At 34.8% G+C, this 20645-nt stretch overlaps 4 protein-coding genes across 4 annotated transcripts; 3 read left to right on the top strand and 1 right to left on the bottom strand.

Annotated features, from left to right (window-relative positions):
- Positions 1-794: 794 nt before the first annotated feature.
- On the bottom strand, positions 795-2483 carry LOC123905323. Its single transcript, XM_045954931.1, has one exon. The coding sequence runs from the start codon at positions 2481-2483 to the stop codon at positions 795-797; it is 1689 nt and encodes a 562-aa protein (XP_045810887.1).
- A 1422-nt stretch (positions 2484-3905) lies between these two features.
- LOC123906448 lies at positions 3906-10012 on the top strand. The gene is made up of 3 exons (XM_045956357.1): positions 3906-4508; positions 6550-8007; positions 9693-10012. Exon 2 carries the CDS (start codon positions 7065-7067, stop codon positions 7980-7982), a length of 918 nt encoding a protein of 305 aa, XP_045812313.1. The 5' UTR covers positions 3906-4508; positions 6550-7064; the 3' UTR covers positions 7983-8007; positions 9693-10012.
- Positions 10013-15713: 5701 nt separating this feature from the next.
- Positions 15714-19332, top strand: LOC123906447 (protein FAR1-RELATED SEQUENCE 5-like). Its single transcript, XM_045956356.1, has 4 exons — positions 15714-15740; positions 16240-16358; positions 17513-18433; positions 18896-19332. Exons 3-4 carry the CDS (start codon positions 18199-18201, stop codon positions 19315-19317), a joined length of 657 nt encoding a protein of 218 aa, XP_045812312.1. The 5' UTR covers positions 15714-15740; positions 16240-16358; positions 17513-18198; the 3' UTR covers positions 19318-19332.
- On the top strand, positions 17536-18141 carry LOC123905322. The gene has a single exon (XM_045954930.1). The coding sequence runs from the start codon at positions 17536-17538 to the stop codon at positions 18139-18141; it is 606 nt and encodes a 201-aa protein (XP_045810886.1).
- Positions 19333-20645: the final 1313 nt, after the last annotated feature.

Below are 20645 nucleotides of genomic sequence, written 5' to 3'. Positions count from 1 at the left end.
AGTAAGAGATCACGCGAAATCATGATTTAAATGAAAAAAACAATTATGCAATTTTACTAATAAATTATGACTTTTCATGCAAAAATATTTTCATGCAAAATTTTATTTAAATGAAAATTATTGTGAGTGTGTGATATATTTTCAAGAAAGCTTTTTCTACTACTCACATAAAGATCCTAAAAATAGATGGATTACAATCCAATAATTCTATAATCCAAGTCTTGAAAGTTTACTCCACTTTTCCGCTTTTTGCATTCTTTGTCATTCTTAAACTTCTTTTGTCAATCATCAAAAACAACATTGTTCCTGTCAAGGCATATATTCACATTCTCCCCCTTTTTGATGATGACAAACATCTCATGGTGGGATTTGCTCAATGGAGGGTTAGAATAACAATAATTAATAATAAAATATATATCAGAGATAAGCGCAAATTATTCTCCCCCTTTCTATATGCAAACATCTACAAACTACTCCCCCTGAAACATGCAAATCACACAACTCTCCCCCTTTTGGCATTATCAAAAAGCGGGAAAGAAATAATCATGGCAAGGCATATATTCAGAAAAAATAAATCATAAAAAATAATAAAGTGAAAAGAGTAAACCAGTTTTGCTTCTCTTGAATTTGCAATTTCTTTTTGGAGAACTTTCAATAACATCGCCTTGCGATACATAGCCACTTTTTGGTGATGATAGGGACAACTCATTTTTCTCCCATTTCATGTGCTTTGAATAGCCATTAAAAATATAATATTTGAGTTATTGGACTCCAAGCACACCTACAACACAAAATCAATTTTTGGCTTTTGGTACCCAAATCATTTTGGGTCCTTTAGAGTTAGCTTTAGGCAAAGTGCCATTTGAGATTCCTTCCCACCTATTATTTAAATATTGGTTCTTTCTCAAATTACAAATAGATGAAGTATGACCATTTTTGTTGCAATAGAAACATTTAACAAAAGGTTTACTAGAAGTCTTGTTTGAGCTAAAATTTCTTTTAAAAGGTAAAGTGTGTCTTTTTGGTTGATAACCCAAACCGACTTTATTATAACTTGCCTTTTGATTGCCCAAAATGATGTCTAGTTTGTCTCTACCCATTGTGAATTTTGCAAGAACATTATTCAAATCTTCAACTTTATCTTTCAATATATTGCATTCATTACATTCAATATTTTCTTTGTTGTTTTCACAAGGGGTGTAAGTAGAGACATTACTTACAAAAACTTGTTTCTCTTTAAGAATATCTATTTCCTTATTTAAAACTTCAATTTTTGATTCAAGAGTGGAAATAGTTTTCTTAGAAGTAGAAACAATTTTTTTAAATTTACTAGACTCTTTGTTTAATTCTTCACAAATAAAAAGCAACTCATCATAAGTAAAGTTGGGCTCAGATTCAAATGAATTTACCTCTTCTTCTTGATTAACCATGAGACATAGATTTGCTTCCTCATTATCTGGTTTGTCGGATGAATCCGTGTCGTTATCGTCCATTGAAATGTAAGCCCTTCTCCCTTTAGATTCTATTTGTGGTCTTCTATCTAATTTCTCATGTTTCTTTTGATATAGCAGACACTCAGATTTTATATGACCTTTCTTACCACACTTATAGCATGTTGGATTGAAAGAGGTTCCTTCATCACTTTTCTTTTGAGAATTTCGAAATTGTTTTGGTTTAGCTTGGTGTCGCATGAACTTTTTGAAATTTTGAAACATTAAAGCCATGTTCACGTCATCTTCATCAGAACTGTCACCACCTTCAAAGTCACTATTTTTGGTAGTTGCGGCTAAAGCATGCCCTTTCTTTTTCTTTTCTCCTTCTTCATTTTCTATGAGTCGATTTAGTTGCATCTCGTGTTCCTGCAGTTTTCCAAAAAGAGTAGCCAAGTCCATAGATGCTAAATCTCTAGATTCTGAAATGGCAGTCACTTTGGGTTGCCAACTCCGATTTAGACATCCAAGAACTTTGTTAATTAAATCCTCATTATTGAAAGTTTTTCCAAGTGCTCGGAGATGATTAACTATGTGGATGAATCGTGTTTGCATATCTTTTATATTTTCTTCCGATTTCATCCTAAATAGTTCATAGTCACGAGTTAATGTGTTCATTCTTGCCCTCTTGACCTCGGGAGTTCCCTCATGGGTCACTTGAAGGGTGTCCCACATTTCCTTGGCGGTACTACAATTTGAAACTCGGTAAAACTCATCCATGCTTAAAGCAATACTTATGATTGTTTTAGCCTTCAAATTGTATTGTACCTTTTCTTTTTCCTTTTTGGTCCAAAGATTTCTTGGTTTATTCACCACTACATTATTAACTAAACGAGTGGGAATAAAAGGACCATTTTCCACGGCATCCCATATATCAAGGTCTATACCTTGAAGAAAAATTTTCATTTTTTCTTTCCAATAACCATACCATTCACCATTGAAGGGTGGTGGTCTATTTATGGAAATTTCCCCATAAAAATTGTTTGAAGTCATCTTGGCTCTTGAGACGATTAGTCTTTAAACAAGAGTCCAAGCTCTGATGCCACTTGTTGGTCAAGTGACTCCAAACAACACAAGAGGGGGGGTGAATTGTGTATTCGAAAAACCGATTAAAAATAAGCACTTAAAAGTTTTTAACCAAATAAAAATAACTTGTAGCGAGAAGTAAAAGAGATGAAATGGTAAGAAGAAAAACACAAAGAAATTATCCTGGTTCGGCCAAAAACAAAGGGCCTACTCCAATCCCCAAGGAAAGCACCTTGAGATTTCACTAAACCAAGCTTTTATAACAGGATAAGCTAATAACCTTTACAACCGAGAACTCTCAACACAAACAATGGGATGTCACCTCCCTTGTGCAAAAGCCTCTAAACCAAGAGATATCACCTCTCTTGAAAACCTTGGGATCACACCCAATACAAAAGAAATTACAATGATATTACACCAAGTGTGTAGATATCACAAATTGAAGCACAAGTACTACAAAGTAAACTATGTAGTATAAAAAAGCTCTCAAGATAATATATTAGCAAGTGTAAAATAATGAGAGTGATGAGTATTATTTTTGATATAATATTATGCAAAATTCAGTCCTTATTATGAGCTATCGTAAGACACCTATTTATATTGGACAAATGAAAGTGAGCTGCCTTAAGAACAAATAGCCGTTGGTATAATTAAGTGTAAAGTAGCCGTTAGAAACAATTCAGGAAATATATCAATTATCTCTCAATTAGCATTTGCTAAGAATTAAGACACGTTGAAACAATATTATGAGCTAATTGATTAAGTCACAATAAAATCAGTTATGACTTTTTAGTAAGAGATCACGCGAAATCATGATTTAAATGAAAAAAACAATTATGCAATTTTACTAATAAATTATGACTTTTCATGCAAAAATATTTTCATGCAAAATTTTATTTAAATGAAAATTATTGTGAGTGTGTGATATATTTTCAAGAAAGCTTTTTCTACTACTCACATAAAGATCCTAAAAATAGATGGATTACAATCCAATAATTCTATAATCCAAGTCTTGAAAGTTTACTCCACTTTTCCGCTTTTTGCATTCTTTGTCATTCTTAAACTTCTTTTGTCAATCATCAAAAACAACATTGTTCCTGTCAAGGCATATATTCACAAAATAGGGGCAGCTGTCATACCCCAAATTTTGACGTTCCTTTTAATTATTTTTTATGCACTCTTCTTTCAAATGTGTGTGTTAGCTTGTTGGGCAACGAAAAGAGTCTTCCAAGTAATTATGAGTATGAGGTTGAGAGTACGAGTCCCACTTGAGTCTTTTTATGTATTTTGTAATTATTTTTTTTTTTTAGTTTTATTTTGTCTTTTGTAATTAGGTCATAAAAGAATAAAAAAATTATAAAAATAAAATAAATTATAAAAATAAAATAAATCAAGAAAAGAAAGAATATGGGATACGCGTATTCCCTTTGTTTGCCAACTCTAAATTTCAACATCTCCTTGATTTCTCCTGGATTCAAGTTTCAAAAAAATCAATTCTCCCAACAATTCCAAATCATCATCAAAACATTCCTAATTCAGAACAATCAACATTAAAGTCTAAACCTAATTCTTTTGCTTATATACAACAAGAAAAGGGAGAGAGAAAAAACAATAACAACGGCCGCAACACCGTTACTGCGCCTTCTCTCCACCATCCACCAACACCATCATTACCAATCACACATCAGCCACCATCTTCAACATATCACCACCAATACAAACCACCCATAAAATCAAAAACCCACTGTCAAAAAACAATAACATCAAAAAGAAGAAAAATCAAAGCAAAGAAGAATAGAAACAAAATCAAATTGAAAGGGAAAAGAAACATAGAAGGAGCAGAATAATAAAGAAAAGGAGCTCTCGTTGCCGCTGCAAATACGGCGAACCACCGAGTCACTTTTACTGCCGTCGAATCCGCCCCCACTCATCACCACTTCCTCCGCTGCGAATTTGCTCTCTCCCTGCGCCAGAGCTCCTCTTTTGCCGCCGGTGACCATTCTTTCTTTCCTTTTCATAATATTTTACTTCCATGTTTTTTTGTTGATTTAGAAAATAGAGGTTTGTATTGATTGTTGTTAATTTAATTGAGATAAACTGATTTGGGAATTTGAAAGAATAAGGGTGAGAGAGCACACAGAAAGGAAGAGAGGCCGTATAGAATTTGAGAGAAGAAAGAGGAAATTTGCGAAAAACAGAGAAAATCGGTTGGTTTGTGTATATATAGGCTGGGATCCAGCGCGCGCACGCACACCGCCGAGTTCCTGTTTCAGGCCGTTGATCTCCATCAAATGGCCAGGAACATCCCTCAGCAAAGTCTCATCAAGACCGTCTGATTGATCAGACGGCAGAGATCAATCCCCTTTATTTTGCTGCTATTTGCACCATTCTTGTTCACTTTCTGCACCCCCGTGAATACTAGTAATTTGCTCTATTTTATTTAATTCAAACTCAAAATAAAAATAGATATAAAATAATAAAACTCTTTTGCGAGTAAAAAATGGAAAAATTGGGTAGACATCCGACGCTTCCTCGAATGTTCGGGAACGAGGTAGACATCTCGCTTTCGGTCGAATATTCATACTCTATTTAAAATCAATTTTAACCCATCAAATTTCATTCTTTTTTCGCGCCCAAGTGCGCTTAATGTTTTTTTTTCCTTTTCTTTTCTTCGAACGAGTTCCATCGCCTACATATGGGTCCTACCTTTTTAATCAAACAAACCTTTTTCGCTAAAGCGCGGCTAAATTATTTTCATAAATAAAATCAACCAACACACAAGAATTTTCTACCAAAGAACTACGTGTAGCTTTGATTTCTCCATCGCACCTGGGGATACGTAGGAGCAAGGGACCACTCTTGTCAAGTACGCTAATAAAAAAAAAATCTTTTTTTTTCTTCTTTTTCTTTCCTTTTATTAAAAATCAAACAATTCTTTTTAATTCACATTTAATAATAAAAAAACAAACATAAAACTAACACCTAAACCAAACGCTAAACTAATTAACGGTTCCCGTTGGGTACAACGGATGTGAGGGGTGCTAATACCTTCCCCTCACATAATCGACTCCCGAACCCGAAAATGGTTGCGACGACCATCTTTCTATTCTTTCAAGGTTTTATTGAGAAAATTGATCATGAACATGTTAATTAGTGATTATTGATGCATGAATTGATTTGTGTTAAAGTGCTTGGAACATGCTTGAATTGATTGTTAATGTTTTGGTTTGGCTTGGTGAAGCCCAAAACCTTGCCTTGGTGAAGCTCACTGTGAGCCTAGCGATGATTTTGCCTTGCCTTAGCAGGGGGAAATCGATTTACCAAGCTATGGGAATCGATTTCCCTACTCCCTGACTTAACGTTTTTCTAAAAATTTAATAGGTAAATCGATTTACCTTATGAGGAAATCGATTTACCCCTTTGAAAAATGCAAATTTCTTAAGTTGAAAATGAAAGGAAAGTTGGTTTTCCGTTTTGTTTGCTTTGATGGTTTCGGGAGCAAGTATGGGCTTGTAACCGTTACTACTTTTGTGCAAGGAATGTTGTAGGTGAATACTACTTATGATGATTATGGATGATGTTTATGTGATGATTCATTTTGATGTTTATGTGATGGAATTAATTATTATGTGTTTAATAATTATGTTTGGATATTAGGGTATTGTGTTACCTTAATAAAGAAGGATATCGGAGGTATGATACTCTGATAAAGAAGATGGTACCACATGCATTAGTCGTGTCTAAGTTGGCATGACATTGAATATTTGGCATTAGATTGCATTAGGGTTAATGTGATAATTGTTATGTGTTGTCCGCGAAGACGTGAAACTAGTGAATTTGTGGTATGTGATCTGTGTATCTATGTTTTGGTGTATTTGTGTATAATTGGTAATTGATGTTTTGAGATGCATGCGCGTGAGTTAGATTTGCATGACAGGTTGTGAAATGTGGAGTACACTACTCGCATTTGTATTTTGGTTATGTTTATCTAACTCTCTGTTTTGTGTTATGTGTTGAACCGTTGGGCGTCCAGGTTATCAGGTTTAAGGATTCGTTACGTGGTATAGTTTGCCAATCGTTCGCTTTGGGAGCACTTTTGGTGAGGAGCTTAGTATAGGCTGCCTTTAGTATTAGTTTTCTTTTGGTTGAGTTGTATAATTAGTGCTCTGGTATTTGTAACATCATGTCGGGGTGAACGTTTGAATTTCGTCGTATATCGACGTGGTATCTTTTTACTTGAGGTTTATGTAAATTAAATATCTTTTGATGCTTTTGTATATATGAAAATCCTAAACGTTTTCCGCTGTAGATTCTCATGTTATGTGCATGAATGTTGAAAATGTTTTTCCGTAACGCTTCGACTATTTACTTTTAAAAGTTTTTAAAAAATTACGTTTTAAGGGTAGTTTAGTTCGGGGTGTTACAATAGTGGTATCAGAGCAGGTCGGTTCATGTGAACCAATTAGGATTTTCTTTTCCCCGTATGAAGCATGTGTTGGGTACGCTGTTAATACATTCTAACGTCGAGTTGTGGTTCGTTCAGGAATCATGGCTGCTGCAAGGACCAACGCTCAGATCGCACAGGTTTTAGCTACATTGACTACTTTAGTGGCAAGGGATAATGATCCTGGAAGGGATAGTGAGAAGAGATTGGAAAGGTTTATGTCACATAAACCAACTTTGTTTACCGGAGGGTACAATTCGGAGGGAGCTATTAAGTGGATGGATGAAGTGGAAATTATCTTTGAAGCTATGGGATGTACCGAAGAGAACAAGACCATCTTGGGGACGTATGTGCTCAGGGAGGAAGCAAACATTTGGTGGAAGAATGTGAAGCTGAGAATAGGAGTGGAAGGTGTTGCTATTGGATGGGAGGTATTCAAACGGGAGTTTTTGAAGAATTATTTTCCAGCTGATGTGAAGAACAAGAAGGTAATTGAGTTTATGGAGCTCAAGCAGGGAAACTTGTCGGTCGCTGAATATTCAGCCAAGTTTGAGGCATTGTGCGTGTTTAGTCCGCACTACAACACGGTGGAAGCCGAAGAAGATAAGTTTGTCAAATTTGAAAGTGGGTTGCGTCCTGACGTCAAGAAACTCATTGGATTTTCAGAAATCCGGGATTTTCCAACTCTGAAGACTAAGGCTAGAATTTGTGATGAGGACAGAAAGGCTAAGTCAAGCTATTACAAGGCTTTGAACGACAAGAGAAAAGGACAGGACCATGCGAAGCCTTATGACAACAAGGGTAACAGTAGTGGAAAGAGGAAGCAAGGTAACGGGCAATGTTACAAGTGTGGAGAGAGGGGTCATAAGTCTTATGATTGCCCGAGGAAAGGCAACAAGTGCTTTAGTTGTGGAAAGATCGGGCACAAGGCAGATGCTTGTCGTGAGAAGGTATTTTGTTTCAATTGTGGCGAGGAAGGTCACAAGAGTCCTGTATGCCGGAAGCCGTGGGTGGCCAGATGAAGTGTTCGTTCCCGAGTATTTCTAGGTAATTTTCGAGGACGAAAATTCTTTAAGGGGGTAGAGTTGTAACGACCCGATTTTAGTAAATCGTTACTTTATATATTTTTATATATGTGTTGGGGTAAGCGTAAATATTTTATTACGCGACGTATAATTATTTGGCGCGAGCGTAAGTTAGTGAGCGCGAGATTATGAGTTAGGGCTTATGGGGGGCGAAATTGGGCCAAGGGAAGGAATAGTATTGGGCCTTGAGTTGTCTTTGTTGACTTTTAGGGCAAGAGCAATAAAGTGGATTAGATTAGATCATGACTTATGGCAATTAGGCTTGGTGAGCAAGCATTGATCGAGTGGCCTAGATCCTTTTGAGTGGTGAGCAAGAATAATCTAGTGGCCATGACTTAATTCAACATCCTATATATGACCATGAATAGTTTCAAGTCTTCATTTGTCATAAACTTGCAAGAACAAGCAAAGCTAGGGTTTGGAGAAGAGGGAGAGCATCACGAAATTTGAGAAGAGACCAAGAGCTAGGATTCGATCATTTTTTCGGGGTAAGAGAGTTAGTAACCATAATCGGGGATGATCAGAGAAAGGGGAGATTGTCGATATCTCCTTTCCCAAACTTTCTCCATCCATTTTATTTTAGGGTTTTGTGAGATTGTGGAGGTTGAATGAAAACTATGATTAAAACATGTTTATGATTTGTATAGCTTGATGAATGAATGGTTTTGTGGATCAAAAGTATGAATTGCTTATGTTTAGTCATGAATTTGATGTTTAGGGATTATTGAGAAAATTGATCATGAACATGTTAATTAGTGATTATTGATGCATGAATTGATTTGTGTTAAAGTGCTTGGAACATGCTTGAATTGATTGTTAATGTTTTGGTTTGGCTTGGTGAAGCCCAAAACCTTGCCTTGGTGAAGCTCATTGTGAGCCTAGCGATGATTTTGCCTTGCCTTAGCAGGGGGAAATCGATTTACCAAGCTATGGGAATCGATTTCCCTACTCCCTGACTTAACGTTTTTCTAAAAATTTAATAGGTAAATCGATTTACCTTATGAGGAAATCGATTTACCCCTTTGAAAAATGCAAATTTCTTAAGTTGAAAATGAAAGGAAAGTTGGTTTTCCGTTTTGTTTGCTTTGATGGTTTCGGGAGCAAGTATGGGCTTGTAACCGTTACTACTTTTGTGCCGATGTATGATGGATGAATGTTGTAGGTGAATACTACTTATGATGATTATGGATGATGTTTATGTGATGATTCATTTTGATGTTTATGTGATGGAATTAATTATTATGTGTTTAATAATTATGTTTGGATATTAGGGTATTGTGTTACCTTAATAAAGAAGGATATCAGAGGTATGATACTCTGATAAAGAAGATGGTACCACATGCATTAGTCGTGTCTAAGTTGGCATGACATTGAATATTTGGCATTAGATTGCATTAGGGTTAATGTGATAATTGTTATGTGTTGTCCGCGAAGACGTGAAACTAGTGAATTTGTGGTATGTGATCTGTGTATCTATGTTTTGGTGTATTTGTGTATAATTGGTAATTGATGTTTTGAGATGCATGCGCGTGAGTTAGATTTGCATGACAGGTTGTGAAATGTGGAGTACACTACTCGCATTTGTATTTTGGTTATGTTTATCTAACTCTCTGTTTTGTGTTATGTGTTGAACCGTTGGGCGTCCAGGTTATCAGGTTTAAGGATCCGTTACGTGGTATAGTTTGCCGATCGTTCCCTTTGGGAGCACTTTTGGTGAGGAGCTTAGTATAGGCTGTCTTTAGTATTAGTTTTCTTTTGGTTGAGTTGTATAATTAGTGCTCTGGTATTTGTAACATCATGTCGGGGTGAACGTTTGAATTTCGTCGTATATCGACGTGGTATCTTTTTACTTGAGGTTTATGTAAATTAAATATCTTTTGATGCTTTTGTATATATGAAAATCCTAAACGTTTTCCGCTGTAGATTCTCATGTTATGTGCATGAATGTTGAAAATGTTTTTCCGTAACGCTTCGACTATTTACTTTTAAAAGTTTTTAAAAAATTACGTTTTAAGGGTAGTTTAGTTCGGGGTGTTACAGTAGGTATGTATATGTTTACATTTTCTTGATCTAAATAAATTGATAAAAGAATTTATTTATTCTTACTAAAAGTCACTGCCAATGTTCTTTATCATGCTTCTGATCATCATTTTTTTTTCTCCTTTCACAAAAAACATGTTGTTTTCCTCTGTTTATCATATTTTTGACACAAATAGAATTTTTTTTTGGATATGTGTATCAACACTTCTTTTTTTTTGGTTCGTTTTTGTGTTTGTATGTATTATTTTTTGGATCTGATTGTATTTTTGTTGTTCTTTTCATGAAGAAGATGAAGTAATAATTGTATTTTTTTTGGATCTGATTGCATTTTTTTTGGTTCTTTTCATGAAGAAGATGAAGTAATAATTGTTCTTTTTCTAATGTTGATTGCATTTTTTTTGGTTCTTTTCATGAAGAAGATGATGTAATAATTGTTCTTTTGCTACTGTTGGTATGATTGTCATGTTTGTTCTCATGTGTTTTTTTCTTTCATCGGTTGATTTCATTTTTTTCTCTTTCATCTATTGATTTGCTTTTTCATTTGACCTCCAAAATAGTGTAGTTGAAATTAAGAAAAAAATAGATTAAAAGTTGTTATTGATAAGGAACTTATGAATATGAAAAGTATTTATAATTATTTATAGATTAATACAATTATTTTGATGAAAAAGTAATATATAAAATTGTGTGAAGATTATACCTTGAAGTAGAATTTGTTCATGAATCTTGTGTAGAATTTGTTCAACCATGAAAAGTGTTATAATATTTTACTTTCCCGTGTTCTTGTTTGTTGTGATGAGTGAAATGCTTTCAACTTTCCAACAAAGAAAAAATATTCATTCAAGTTTAGATTATGCATTTGAAGTAAGAAAAATCAAGAACAAATAAAAGAGGAGAGAAGAGGAGAAATTTGAAATGAGTATGAGAAAAAATGAGTTTACCTGCATTGCTGCTGCTGTTGTTAGATAGAGATGAATTCAATTTATTTTTCTGCAAAACAAACAAAAAATCAATTTATAGAAAAAAATGCAGTGAAGAGAAAAAGAAAGAATAAAAACAAAGAAAGAAGATGAAGATTTAAAAGGTAAATGAATGATATGGATGTTGGGAAATCGTTTCATAAACACTTTTATAAACGCAGCGGAATTTTAAAATTAAAATTTCCCATCAATGGATTCTTGTGAATGAGCATGATCAGGTCTAGAATATTACCTTTGAAGAACAAATTTGTGGCCGCCTTTCGTGATCACAAGCACCGCACTTGCAGCACCTCCACTTAGTCCACACGAACAGGAACCTTCGATCTCACAGTGCTAGCTGTTCTTGGATGAAGGCTGAGGGAATTTTGTGCGGTTTAGGGTTTAGAGAAATTCAGAATTTCTCTAAATTCAGTTAGGGTTTCTAAAACGTAACTTCTGAACCTCATAAGGCTCTATTTATAGAGTTTCTTATGAGGTCTTTAGTTTACACGAAATTGGGCTTCTCAAGCCCAATAACCGTTTGTCACTAACTGCACCCCCGCAATAAGTCTTACTTATTTTTCCCTTCTTAACTGTCCTTATGTGTGTGACCCTGTAGGTTCTTATGACGTTGGCAATAATATTAATCGTAATATTATAAACAGTGAGCGGTATCTAGCAACACATCACTGTTACCCAAGTCACAGGAATGTCACGTGATCTGACTAACCTTTTCGTGATAAATATCTTGTGCACAATTACCCTTTTGTCCTCATGTCTATATTGAACACAAGGCATAGTATGTCATCCTTGTCTAGTTCAATATTGGGCCCATAGACATATCTCCCGTTATGTAGGAGGGACAAATTCCATCTAGGTCACTCATGTCCCTCAGCATGATTCGTGAGATACCCATCAACCAACTTTATAATTATCCAGTTACGGATAACGTTTGAATGGCAACAAGGTATTACACTCCTGCATCTAGGGTACATAGTGGTTTCAGGTCGAAGGGTGGAATACACCTTTTATCACTATGAGAAAACTTATGACATTTCATAACACTCTATGTAGTATTCTCATGGTGGGTCAATCCGATATAAAGTTACCCTTAACATTTATATCTATGTGAAGACTTGATAACTTATTATCCATGATCAGTGAGATATGATCATCAGTCTACCAACATAATAGTCTTTATGCTTTAACGTTATCCCATTTCACAATAAAGCTTGACTATGGATATGTTTAAGAATAGTGTTCTTATATGTAATGGAATCTCACGATTAAGTCATACTTAACGTTCCATACAATGAACTTACTATTCTAGGGACTCTATTATTATTTAACACATAAACATAATAAAGAAAAGCCTTTATTTAATAAGTAAAATATCCAATACAAGTATCATGCAATTATAAATAATTGGCCTCTAGGGCTTACACCAACAATGGAGAGTATTGAGTGATATATAAATATAGTTTAATTTGAAATTTGAAATTTGAAATTGAGAATTTGCCCCCAATAGTTTTGACAGCTATTTACAACTTTTTGAAGTCGCATGTAGATTTTTCTAAAAAAGTGGTTGAAAACTAAGTAACTAAATGAGTTGATTTGAAACCATGGCTCACCTTGGGCTCAACAAAAAGTTATCTTTTGTCTCACAAAACCAAGTAACCGGCTCAGTTAGACTTAAATATGGTTTGGTTGAACTTTGTCTTAGTTCAGTTAGTAAATTTTTGGACATCAAATACCCCCATTTATGACACATGGCAGTTTATCAAGCATGTGCAAATTTGATTTTTCCATGGTCATCAACTTTCTTATATTGTTATTGATAGTGTGAGTCTTATTCCTTTTATTTGATTTGGTATTATACTTACTTAATGGAGGCTCAAGCCCATTTAGGCAAAAGTTCATATCCATAAGGGTATTTTTATGCACAGTGCATAAGGTGGTGACAGTCATCCGATCATGATTATAGTGATGACACGTGTATTGATCTGAAGGTCTCACATCTGACCCTGAGCCACACAGGATCACAGTCTCAAGCTCTCTCAAGGTCTCAACATCGCGATTCTCTCTGAATCTCACCGTCGTCTTCTCCGTTCGTAATCTCGCCGTCGTTCGCCGTAATTGTAACCGGATAAATTAGATTCTAGGGACAAGCCGGTAGAATCAAGTCTCAAGAGTAGAGATTCCAATTATCTAGAATAGAATCCGGTACCAAAGAGAGATTATGCAAAGCATAATATTGAATGAGAAAGGTTTTTAGAGAAGAAGATAATTTGTTGAATATTGATTGATTAAGTTTCAAATGAGGCACAATGCCTTTAAATACAACCACAAGGGCAATAAAGTAAAATGACATAATATAAACTATTTATTTAAAATAAACTATTAAACTATACTTAATTCCTATCACAATACCCTCCCCTTCAAACATCCTTGTCCTCAAGGATGAACAATCACAAGTGCCGTGTTTAAGAGGCAAGGCTTTCCATTTGATTAAAACTTTAGCATTTCGAACATTTCCCTTGTGAATCATTTTCCTATGCAAAACAGCCACATATTTTCTTCTTTGACGGGCTTGCAGAAAGCTTTGGGTAGTGGCAGATGCAAAATAGACATTTTCAATATCAAGAAGTGGTTCATCATTAGTAAGAGTTGCCTTTACACATACATCCCAATTGACAAAGTGAATAAATTTATCCATCTTCCATAAAAACCAAGGATGGTAATGATAGGCTTCGTGTTCATGAACAATAGTAGCAACACTCATAACTAGAGCTTCAAAGTTTGGCCACCCAATAATGTGCAAAAAGGCTAGATTAAGTATTTCATAAAAATTGTCATGCATGGAATCTACTGTAAGAGAAACTTCAGAGCTCAAATTGAGAACATTTTCATGTATTGGAATACTTATCACCTTCATGAGTGGATAATTCGAAACTCTAACCAAACCCTCCAAATCAGAACTATACACACCACCTTTAGAAACAAAACCAAATATTCTGACCCCTGCACTATCATCAAAATAACAGTGAATATTTGCGAAAACAGAACTAGGACCATCATAAAAAAATTCACTGCAATAACTGCAAGTGTCAGCAAGTTGTGGTTCAGGTGGCAGCACTTCTGGAACCTTGATGCATAATCCATCTAGTAATGGTCCAGTTACCTTTGTTTTTCCACACTCAACAGCCTCCATCACATGTTGGATTGAATTCTTCTGTTTAGCAATCAGTTTCTCACATGCTCTTTGAGTGGACACTTGAAGCTTTCTCTGGAGTAAAGAAATAAATGCAGCTTGCAGCATGAAATTTGGAAGACCAATCCACTTAACCTCTTTCAAAACCTTAATTTCTTCAATTAGAAAATTCTTTATAGGATCATTTTCAGCACAATTTTCATAATTACTTTCATATAGATTAAGCATTTCCAGCAACCAAGCGGCACAAAGCATGTGCTTGTCATCAAAATACTCTTGAAAATCACTAGGGGTAGTAGGCATCCTATGCATGTCTTTGAACAAATCAAAAGCAACAAACTGATCATTATTCATGCACCTGTTGATGATTGCACTCCAAACAGTTGGTAGAGAAGTTAGAGAAGTTATGTGGCACTTTGGCATTTCATCAAACAGTTGGAGGGATGTTTGTAAGATTGAAAAGTGCTTTCCGGTGGTGACCAACAAAGACAAATTGAGGGACGACATTGGAGTGACAACCCTGTCGGGTGGTTTCGGTGGCGGTGGGAGCTCACAAATGTGGCTCAGAGGTTGGAAATCTCTGCCCGTAAGGAGAACAGAGTGTGACAGTGGTTGGTTGAATGGCATGAAGTGGGAAGTCTCTATGGTATCAGATACGGGATCAACACTAACCTGACGAGGTGAGAATTTGGCACTACTAAGGATGTCGTAGCAGGGAAAAGAAATTGCAGAGCTAGTTGATATGTCAATGGCCGGAAGAACCATTTCCTCTTGTTCATCGACAATTATCGGGGCTGGCTCAATAGAAATGACATCTACAAATTGAGATTGATGGAAGTGTGCAAACTCGTCGTCGACAACGTTCACCGCTACTTTCGACGTGTCATCATCATGCGCAACACTTTCTTTGTGACAATCGATTTGAAGATTATTGTCCTCTGAGGAAGCTTCAGGTTGAAATTTCTCAGACAAATCCCTTTCGACTTCTTCATCCATCTCTATAACTTTGTATCGTATGCCTTTATGCTTCAATGCATGATCTACAGTAAATGGTTCATTGCATACAAAACATAAACCCATTTCCATCTTCTCTTCTACTTCCACAGCACTCAAAATTTTCACACTCTTGTATTTTGGACCCATGATGCGCTGAATCCAAGGCTCTGATACCAATTGTAACCGGATAAATTAGATTCTAGGGACAAGCCGGTAGAATCAAGTCTCAAGAGTAGAGATTCCAATTATCTAGAATAGAATCCGGTACCAAAGAGAGATTATGCAAAGCATAATATTGAATGAGAAAGGTTTTTAGAGAAGAAGATAATTTGTTGAATATTGATTGATTAAGTTTCAAATGAGGCACAATGCCTTTAAATACAACCACAAGGGCAATAAAGTAAAATGACATAATATAAACTATTTATTTAAAATAAACTATTAAACTATACTTAATTCCTATCACAGTAATCTCGCCGTAATCAAATGGTACTAGATTCCTACTTTTTCCAAACTGCAATTCTTCGTTTCTTCGGTTTTCTTACTTGCAAATTCAATTTATATAGATTAATCAATTATCACGATTCATAACTAACCTAATTCAATCTGCTGTTTGTTGAAATAATTAACATTGATTTCATTGATTTTGTGTATTATACTGTAATTTGATGATGCAAAACTTTTCAAAATCTTATGCGAGTTCCCAAATTTAGTTCCACATTGAAAATTTTGGTATTCTGATTAGCAACTAAAGTAAGACTGCAACTCAATGATGTTTTGTGCGTTTTTCTTATCAGTGCATTCTCTTTCACATGAAAATACTCTAATTCAATGCATGCTTTTGACATTGACATTATTCTAGCATATACTTCTGGTTTGGTTCTTATTCTTGTTTTCATAAAAATTGGAGTAGCTTTGTTAAACTTTTAAGACCATATTTGATATTTGACGATACTCTAATCAAAATGATTATGTTTTTGTTTTTCAGGTTGCAAAGTTTGTGGTTTTATAGGTTCTCAAAGGCCAAGGCAACTACATATTTTGCAAAGTTGTCAAATGTTTGGATTTTAGAAGATTTATGTGGTAACTCTTCTTGATTAAGTGAAGGTTGGTTCACTCTTTTTTAGTCTTTACTTGAAATTGTTCTTGAATATCAGATAAGTACTAGGAGAACCACACAGAATTGGTACCACTATGTCAATGGATACCTCATTACTATGCCTATAATTAGTTGAGTTAAATATATATGGATACCTCTGTGTTCATTTTTTGTAAGAAAATGCTAAACATACATGATTGGAAGTTGGCATGAACTAAGATGATATAATGTAACTTTTTTTTGTTTGTTGATATTATAGAAAGATATTTACATTAAGAAAAATGGATAGCTTTGTTAGCGCTTTCCAGTTTTAATCCTGCTGCAACTTGATGTTGATGGCTTGTGTCGTATGTGTCTATCGTTAGGTTGCACTAGAAGGATAAAAACACCTTAGTAACTGGTTAAAAAATATATTAAGTGGCTCACTGGCTCTATGTGACTGTTTGTGGCATGCTTGTGTATCTCTGAGAATATATGATGATTAGAATCCACTACAATTTGTAACTGGCCAAGGGAATGTCAATTGTGGGTGATTATATTAATTTTGAGAATAACATTATTTGATCTATGTGTGTGTGTTTCCCTTTATGTATCTTCATTTGGCCAGTAGTAGCAGAATCATTGCTTTCACAACCTTGCAGAAACTGTGGTCAGTTTTCTTTGTTAGAAGAAAATAGTTCAGGTACCATACCTGAATTCAGACAGGGCCACCTTGACAGTTATGCTGGTTTGTGAATGCAAATTTGCTCAAGTTCCATTCATTGCTCTTGTTATTTTATCGTTATCCAATCTTGGGATTAGTCGCTTTTATAGTTGGAAAATTCAGACGGTGTTATGTGAACTGGTGTCACTACCCCTTTTCGCATCATTTGCTAAAAAATCTTGAAGAATGTTATCATACTTTAGATTATAATGTCTTTTGTAAACAATTAGATTGTAGTTCTTTCTAATTGAAATAAATATACACATGACTAGCTACATATGATAGAAACAAATATACACTGAAACCATTAATATTGGTAAATGGTTTCAGTGTATAACTTACTGAAACCATAAAACCATACTTATGGTTTCAATGTTATATTTCTCTTTTTTTAGGTTTTTGTATAGTGAATGTGTTCTTGATTTTGATTTTTATTGATTCGATTGTGTTTTTGTATAGGTTTTGATTCAATTGTGTTTTAAATGGATTTAACGTCCACTTCATCTGGAATTGGTGATATTCATTCGACTGGAGCATCTGGAAGTGAACCATTGACTTCATCTGATAGTTCTCAATGTTGCCACCCTGACATTAAGAAATCATGGGACACTTTAGTATTTCATTCTATTAAAGAGGTTGAAGATTTCTATGGTCAGTATGCATATAAAACTGGATTTTCAATCAGGAGTATGTTGAAGTCGAAGAATAATTCAAAGAATAAGAAGTCGGATAAGATACATTACATACGTTATGTTTGTAACAAAGAAGGTTTTAAGAAAGGAAGTTTGCTTAATCCGAACAACAAGCCAAGATCAGACAGTCCGGTTGTTATTGAATTTGAAAAAGTGAAAGAGAGACCGGAGGAAAGGATTGGTTGTAAAGCTGGAATATATCTGAAGTTGGATGAAGCATTGAATGTTTATAAGATATATAGATGGGAAGGGACACACTGTTATCCACTACATAGAAAAGAGCATCACTGTTACCTCAGATCATTCCGAGAAGTAAATGAAGTTCAAGGACAGCTTGCTTTAATTAATTCTAAAGCTGGAATGTCGATGAGGACGTCTTATGAAGTCATGGGTTAAGGAGTTTGAGGCACGGGGAATCTCCCATTTCGGTTTTCGGACTTAAAGAATTATTTGATGACAATTCGTTCAAAGGAGATGATGAGGGGTGAAGCAACTGTAATTCAAGAGTTTTTTAGGAATGAAGCTATGTCGAAACCATCTTTTTATTATGATATGCAAGTTGATGCTGCAGAAGACATAGCTAGCATTTTTTGGGCAGATGGAATTATGCAACTGGATTATTCTTTATTTGGCGATGTCATCAGTTTCGATACAACGTACCGAACAAACAATCAATATCGTCCATTAGGTTAGTATTTTTTGCTTTTAAATTAGTACTGAGTTGATTTGGTTTATTTAAAACTGGAATATATCTGATGTTTGACTTTCAGTAGTTTATACACTGAAACCATTACTCTTGGTAAATGGTTTCAGTTTATAACTTGTTGAAACCATAAAACCATACTTATGGTTTCAATGTTATATTTCTCTTTTTTTTAGGTGTTTTGTATATCCCCCTACCAACCATACATAGCTAGCTAGTTGTGTATAATTTTGATTTTGCTTTTGATCTTGATTTTGATTCAATTATAATGTCTTTTGTAAACAATTAGATTGTAGTTCTTTCTAATTGAAACAAATACACACATGACTAGCTACATATGATAGAAACAAATATACACTGAAACCATTAATATTGGTAAATGGTTTCAGTATATAACTTACTTATGATTGCTTTATTTGTTTTGATTTGGTTCATTTATTTTTGCAGCCGCCTTTCTTGGTTTTGACAATCATCGCAAGAGTGTCTTATTTGGTGCTGCCTTACTGTATGATGAGACAGCTGCTACTTTTGATTGGTTATTTACCACATTCTTGAAGTGCATGTCTAATAAGAAACCACAGACGATATATACAGACCAGGCTACTGCGTTGTTGAAGTCAGTTCCGAATATTTTTCAAGGTGTTTTCCATGGTCTTTGTTCGTGGCACATGTCAGAGAATGCAAAGAAAAATCTTGGTACTCGTGCGAACAGTTCCTTTTTTGATGAGGTAACTAATTTGATTTTAAATGTAGAAGACGAATCAGATTTTGACTATAATTGGGATCGGATGATGAAAAATTGTTTTGATGGAAGGCCTATTTCATATTGGACATGGCTTATCCAGACTCATAGGAATCGTATGTGTTGAAGCAAAATCCTTTTTGATATGTGTTTTAATGACAACAAACCTTATGGAGTAAATGTTAAGTTTTATGAATGGTGATCTACTGATGGTTGCACTTGAGTTTTTGTTCAAAGACAGATAATGACAAAAGTGGACGAGCTAGAAGCCACTCACATCAACAAGTGCATTTTATATACTCAAACAATGAAAGAATTGGAGTATCATCAGATAATTACAACAGTAGTATCACAAGCTTCATAAAGATTTTTAAAGACTGTTGTTTGAATCATACGAGGATTCATTGAACGTTCAAGCAAGAAAGTGAACTTCATGGTTAATAGTCTTCATCTTCACCACAAGGTTTGCAATGGGAATTAAATATTCAAGGAAGATTATGGAGATTGTAGTAGTTGAAGAATCAAGATGGAAAAACCTGCTTCATGAGCTACAAAAGAATATGTTTGATGTTGTGTGACAAAACTTACATTGAGTTTTGTACTACATGCTTTGAAGAATTACAATTGCAATTTATGTCAAAAGGAATGATGCATGTACGAAAGATCGTCAAAAGCTACTCAAAGTATCATCCTACCAAAGCTTGTCAAGATGACAATGTTTTGAGAATGATCTTCCACAAGGTTTTCAAAAGAGCTTATGCACAATGCATAAAAGTTTAATCATTCTCAATGATGAGTACACTCACGCTTCCACTAAATAATCCTAAAGATACTCATTGAACAAGCAACGACATGTGCAAAACATCAAAGAGGAATTGTGTGAAGTTTTGCAACAACAAAAGAATTCAAAGTTGATTGACCAAAGAAGATATTATCTTCTCATAAAGAAAAGAAATATTATCAACTCTTATGAAACAATGTTCTCATCATGAACATGTTTATTTTCCTCAAAGAGCATTCATATCAGTTCAGCACAATTACAAGAATCAACTTTGAAGAAGAAATCATTTCAAAGGTTGAATTATAAGTCAGTAGAACGTTCTCAGAACGGTCTCCCAAGTTTGCGTGTTCAAGGATAATCACTTTTCATAAGTCAACTTGGTACAAGACAAGAATGAACTTTTATATGAGAGTTATTCCAAGGATCATAGCAGTGGAATAAATCAAATAAGGCAACGAATGAATTATGACTAGAGAACATTCTCTTGTTGTCATATTCAAGGAGTTACATGAACATATCTCTTGCCAAGGTTTATGATTCCCTCATGGACAACTGGTGTTGTTATTTAGACCAATGAAAATGCAGCAACAAAGAGTACATACAGCTTGCAAGGAAGCTTCACATCTGATCCAAGTACAAGTCTATGACATGGGTTGCTACATTCTCCCATAAAA

The sequence above is a fragment of the Trifolium pratense genome, linkage group LG2, assembly GCF_020283565.1.
Source record: "Trifolium pratense cultivar HEN17-A07 linkage group LG2, ARS_RC_1.1, whole genome shotgun sequence".
Taxonomy (NCBI): domain Eukaryota; kingdom Viridiplantae; phylum Streptophyta; class Magnoliopsida; order Fabales; family Fabaceae; genus Trifolium; species Trifolium pratense.
The sequence above is the reverse complement of the archived record's forward strand: the minus strand, read 5'-3'. Positions and strand labels throughout refer to the sequence as shown.

What these genes read in the sequence shown, in the direction of transcription:
- LOC123905322 (XM_045954930.1), top strand. Translation starts at nt 17,536, where the DNA reads ATGGATTTAACGTCCACTTCATCTGGAATTGGTGATATTCATTCGACT.
- LOC123906448 (XM_045956357.1), top strand. Translation starts at nt 7,065, where the DNA reads ATGGCTGCTGCAAGGACCAACGCTCAGATCGCACAGGTTTTAGCTACA.
- LOC123906447 (XM_045956356.1), top strand. Translation starts at nt 18,199, where the DNA reads ATGACAATTCGTTCAAAGGAGATGATGAGGGGTGAAGCAACTGTAATT. An exon ending in CAATCAATATCGTCCATTAG is followed by an intron (nt 18,434 to 18,895) that starts GTTAGTATTTTT and finishes TTATTTTTGCAG; the next exon opens with CCGCCTTTCTTGGTTTTGAC.
- LOC123905323 (XM_045954931.1), bottom strand. Translation starts at nt 2,483, where the DNA reads ATGACTTCAAACAATTTTTATGGGGAAATTTCCATAAATAGACCACCA.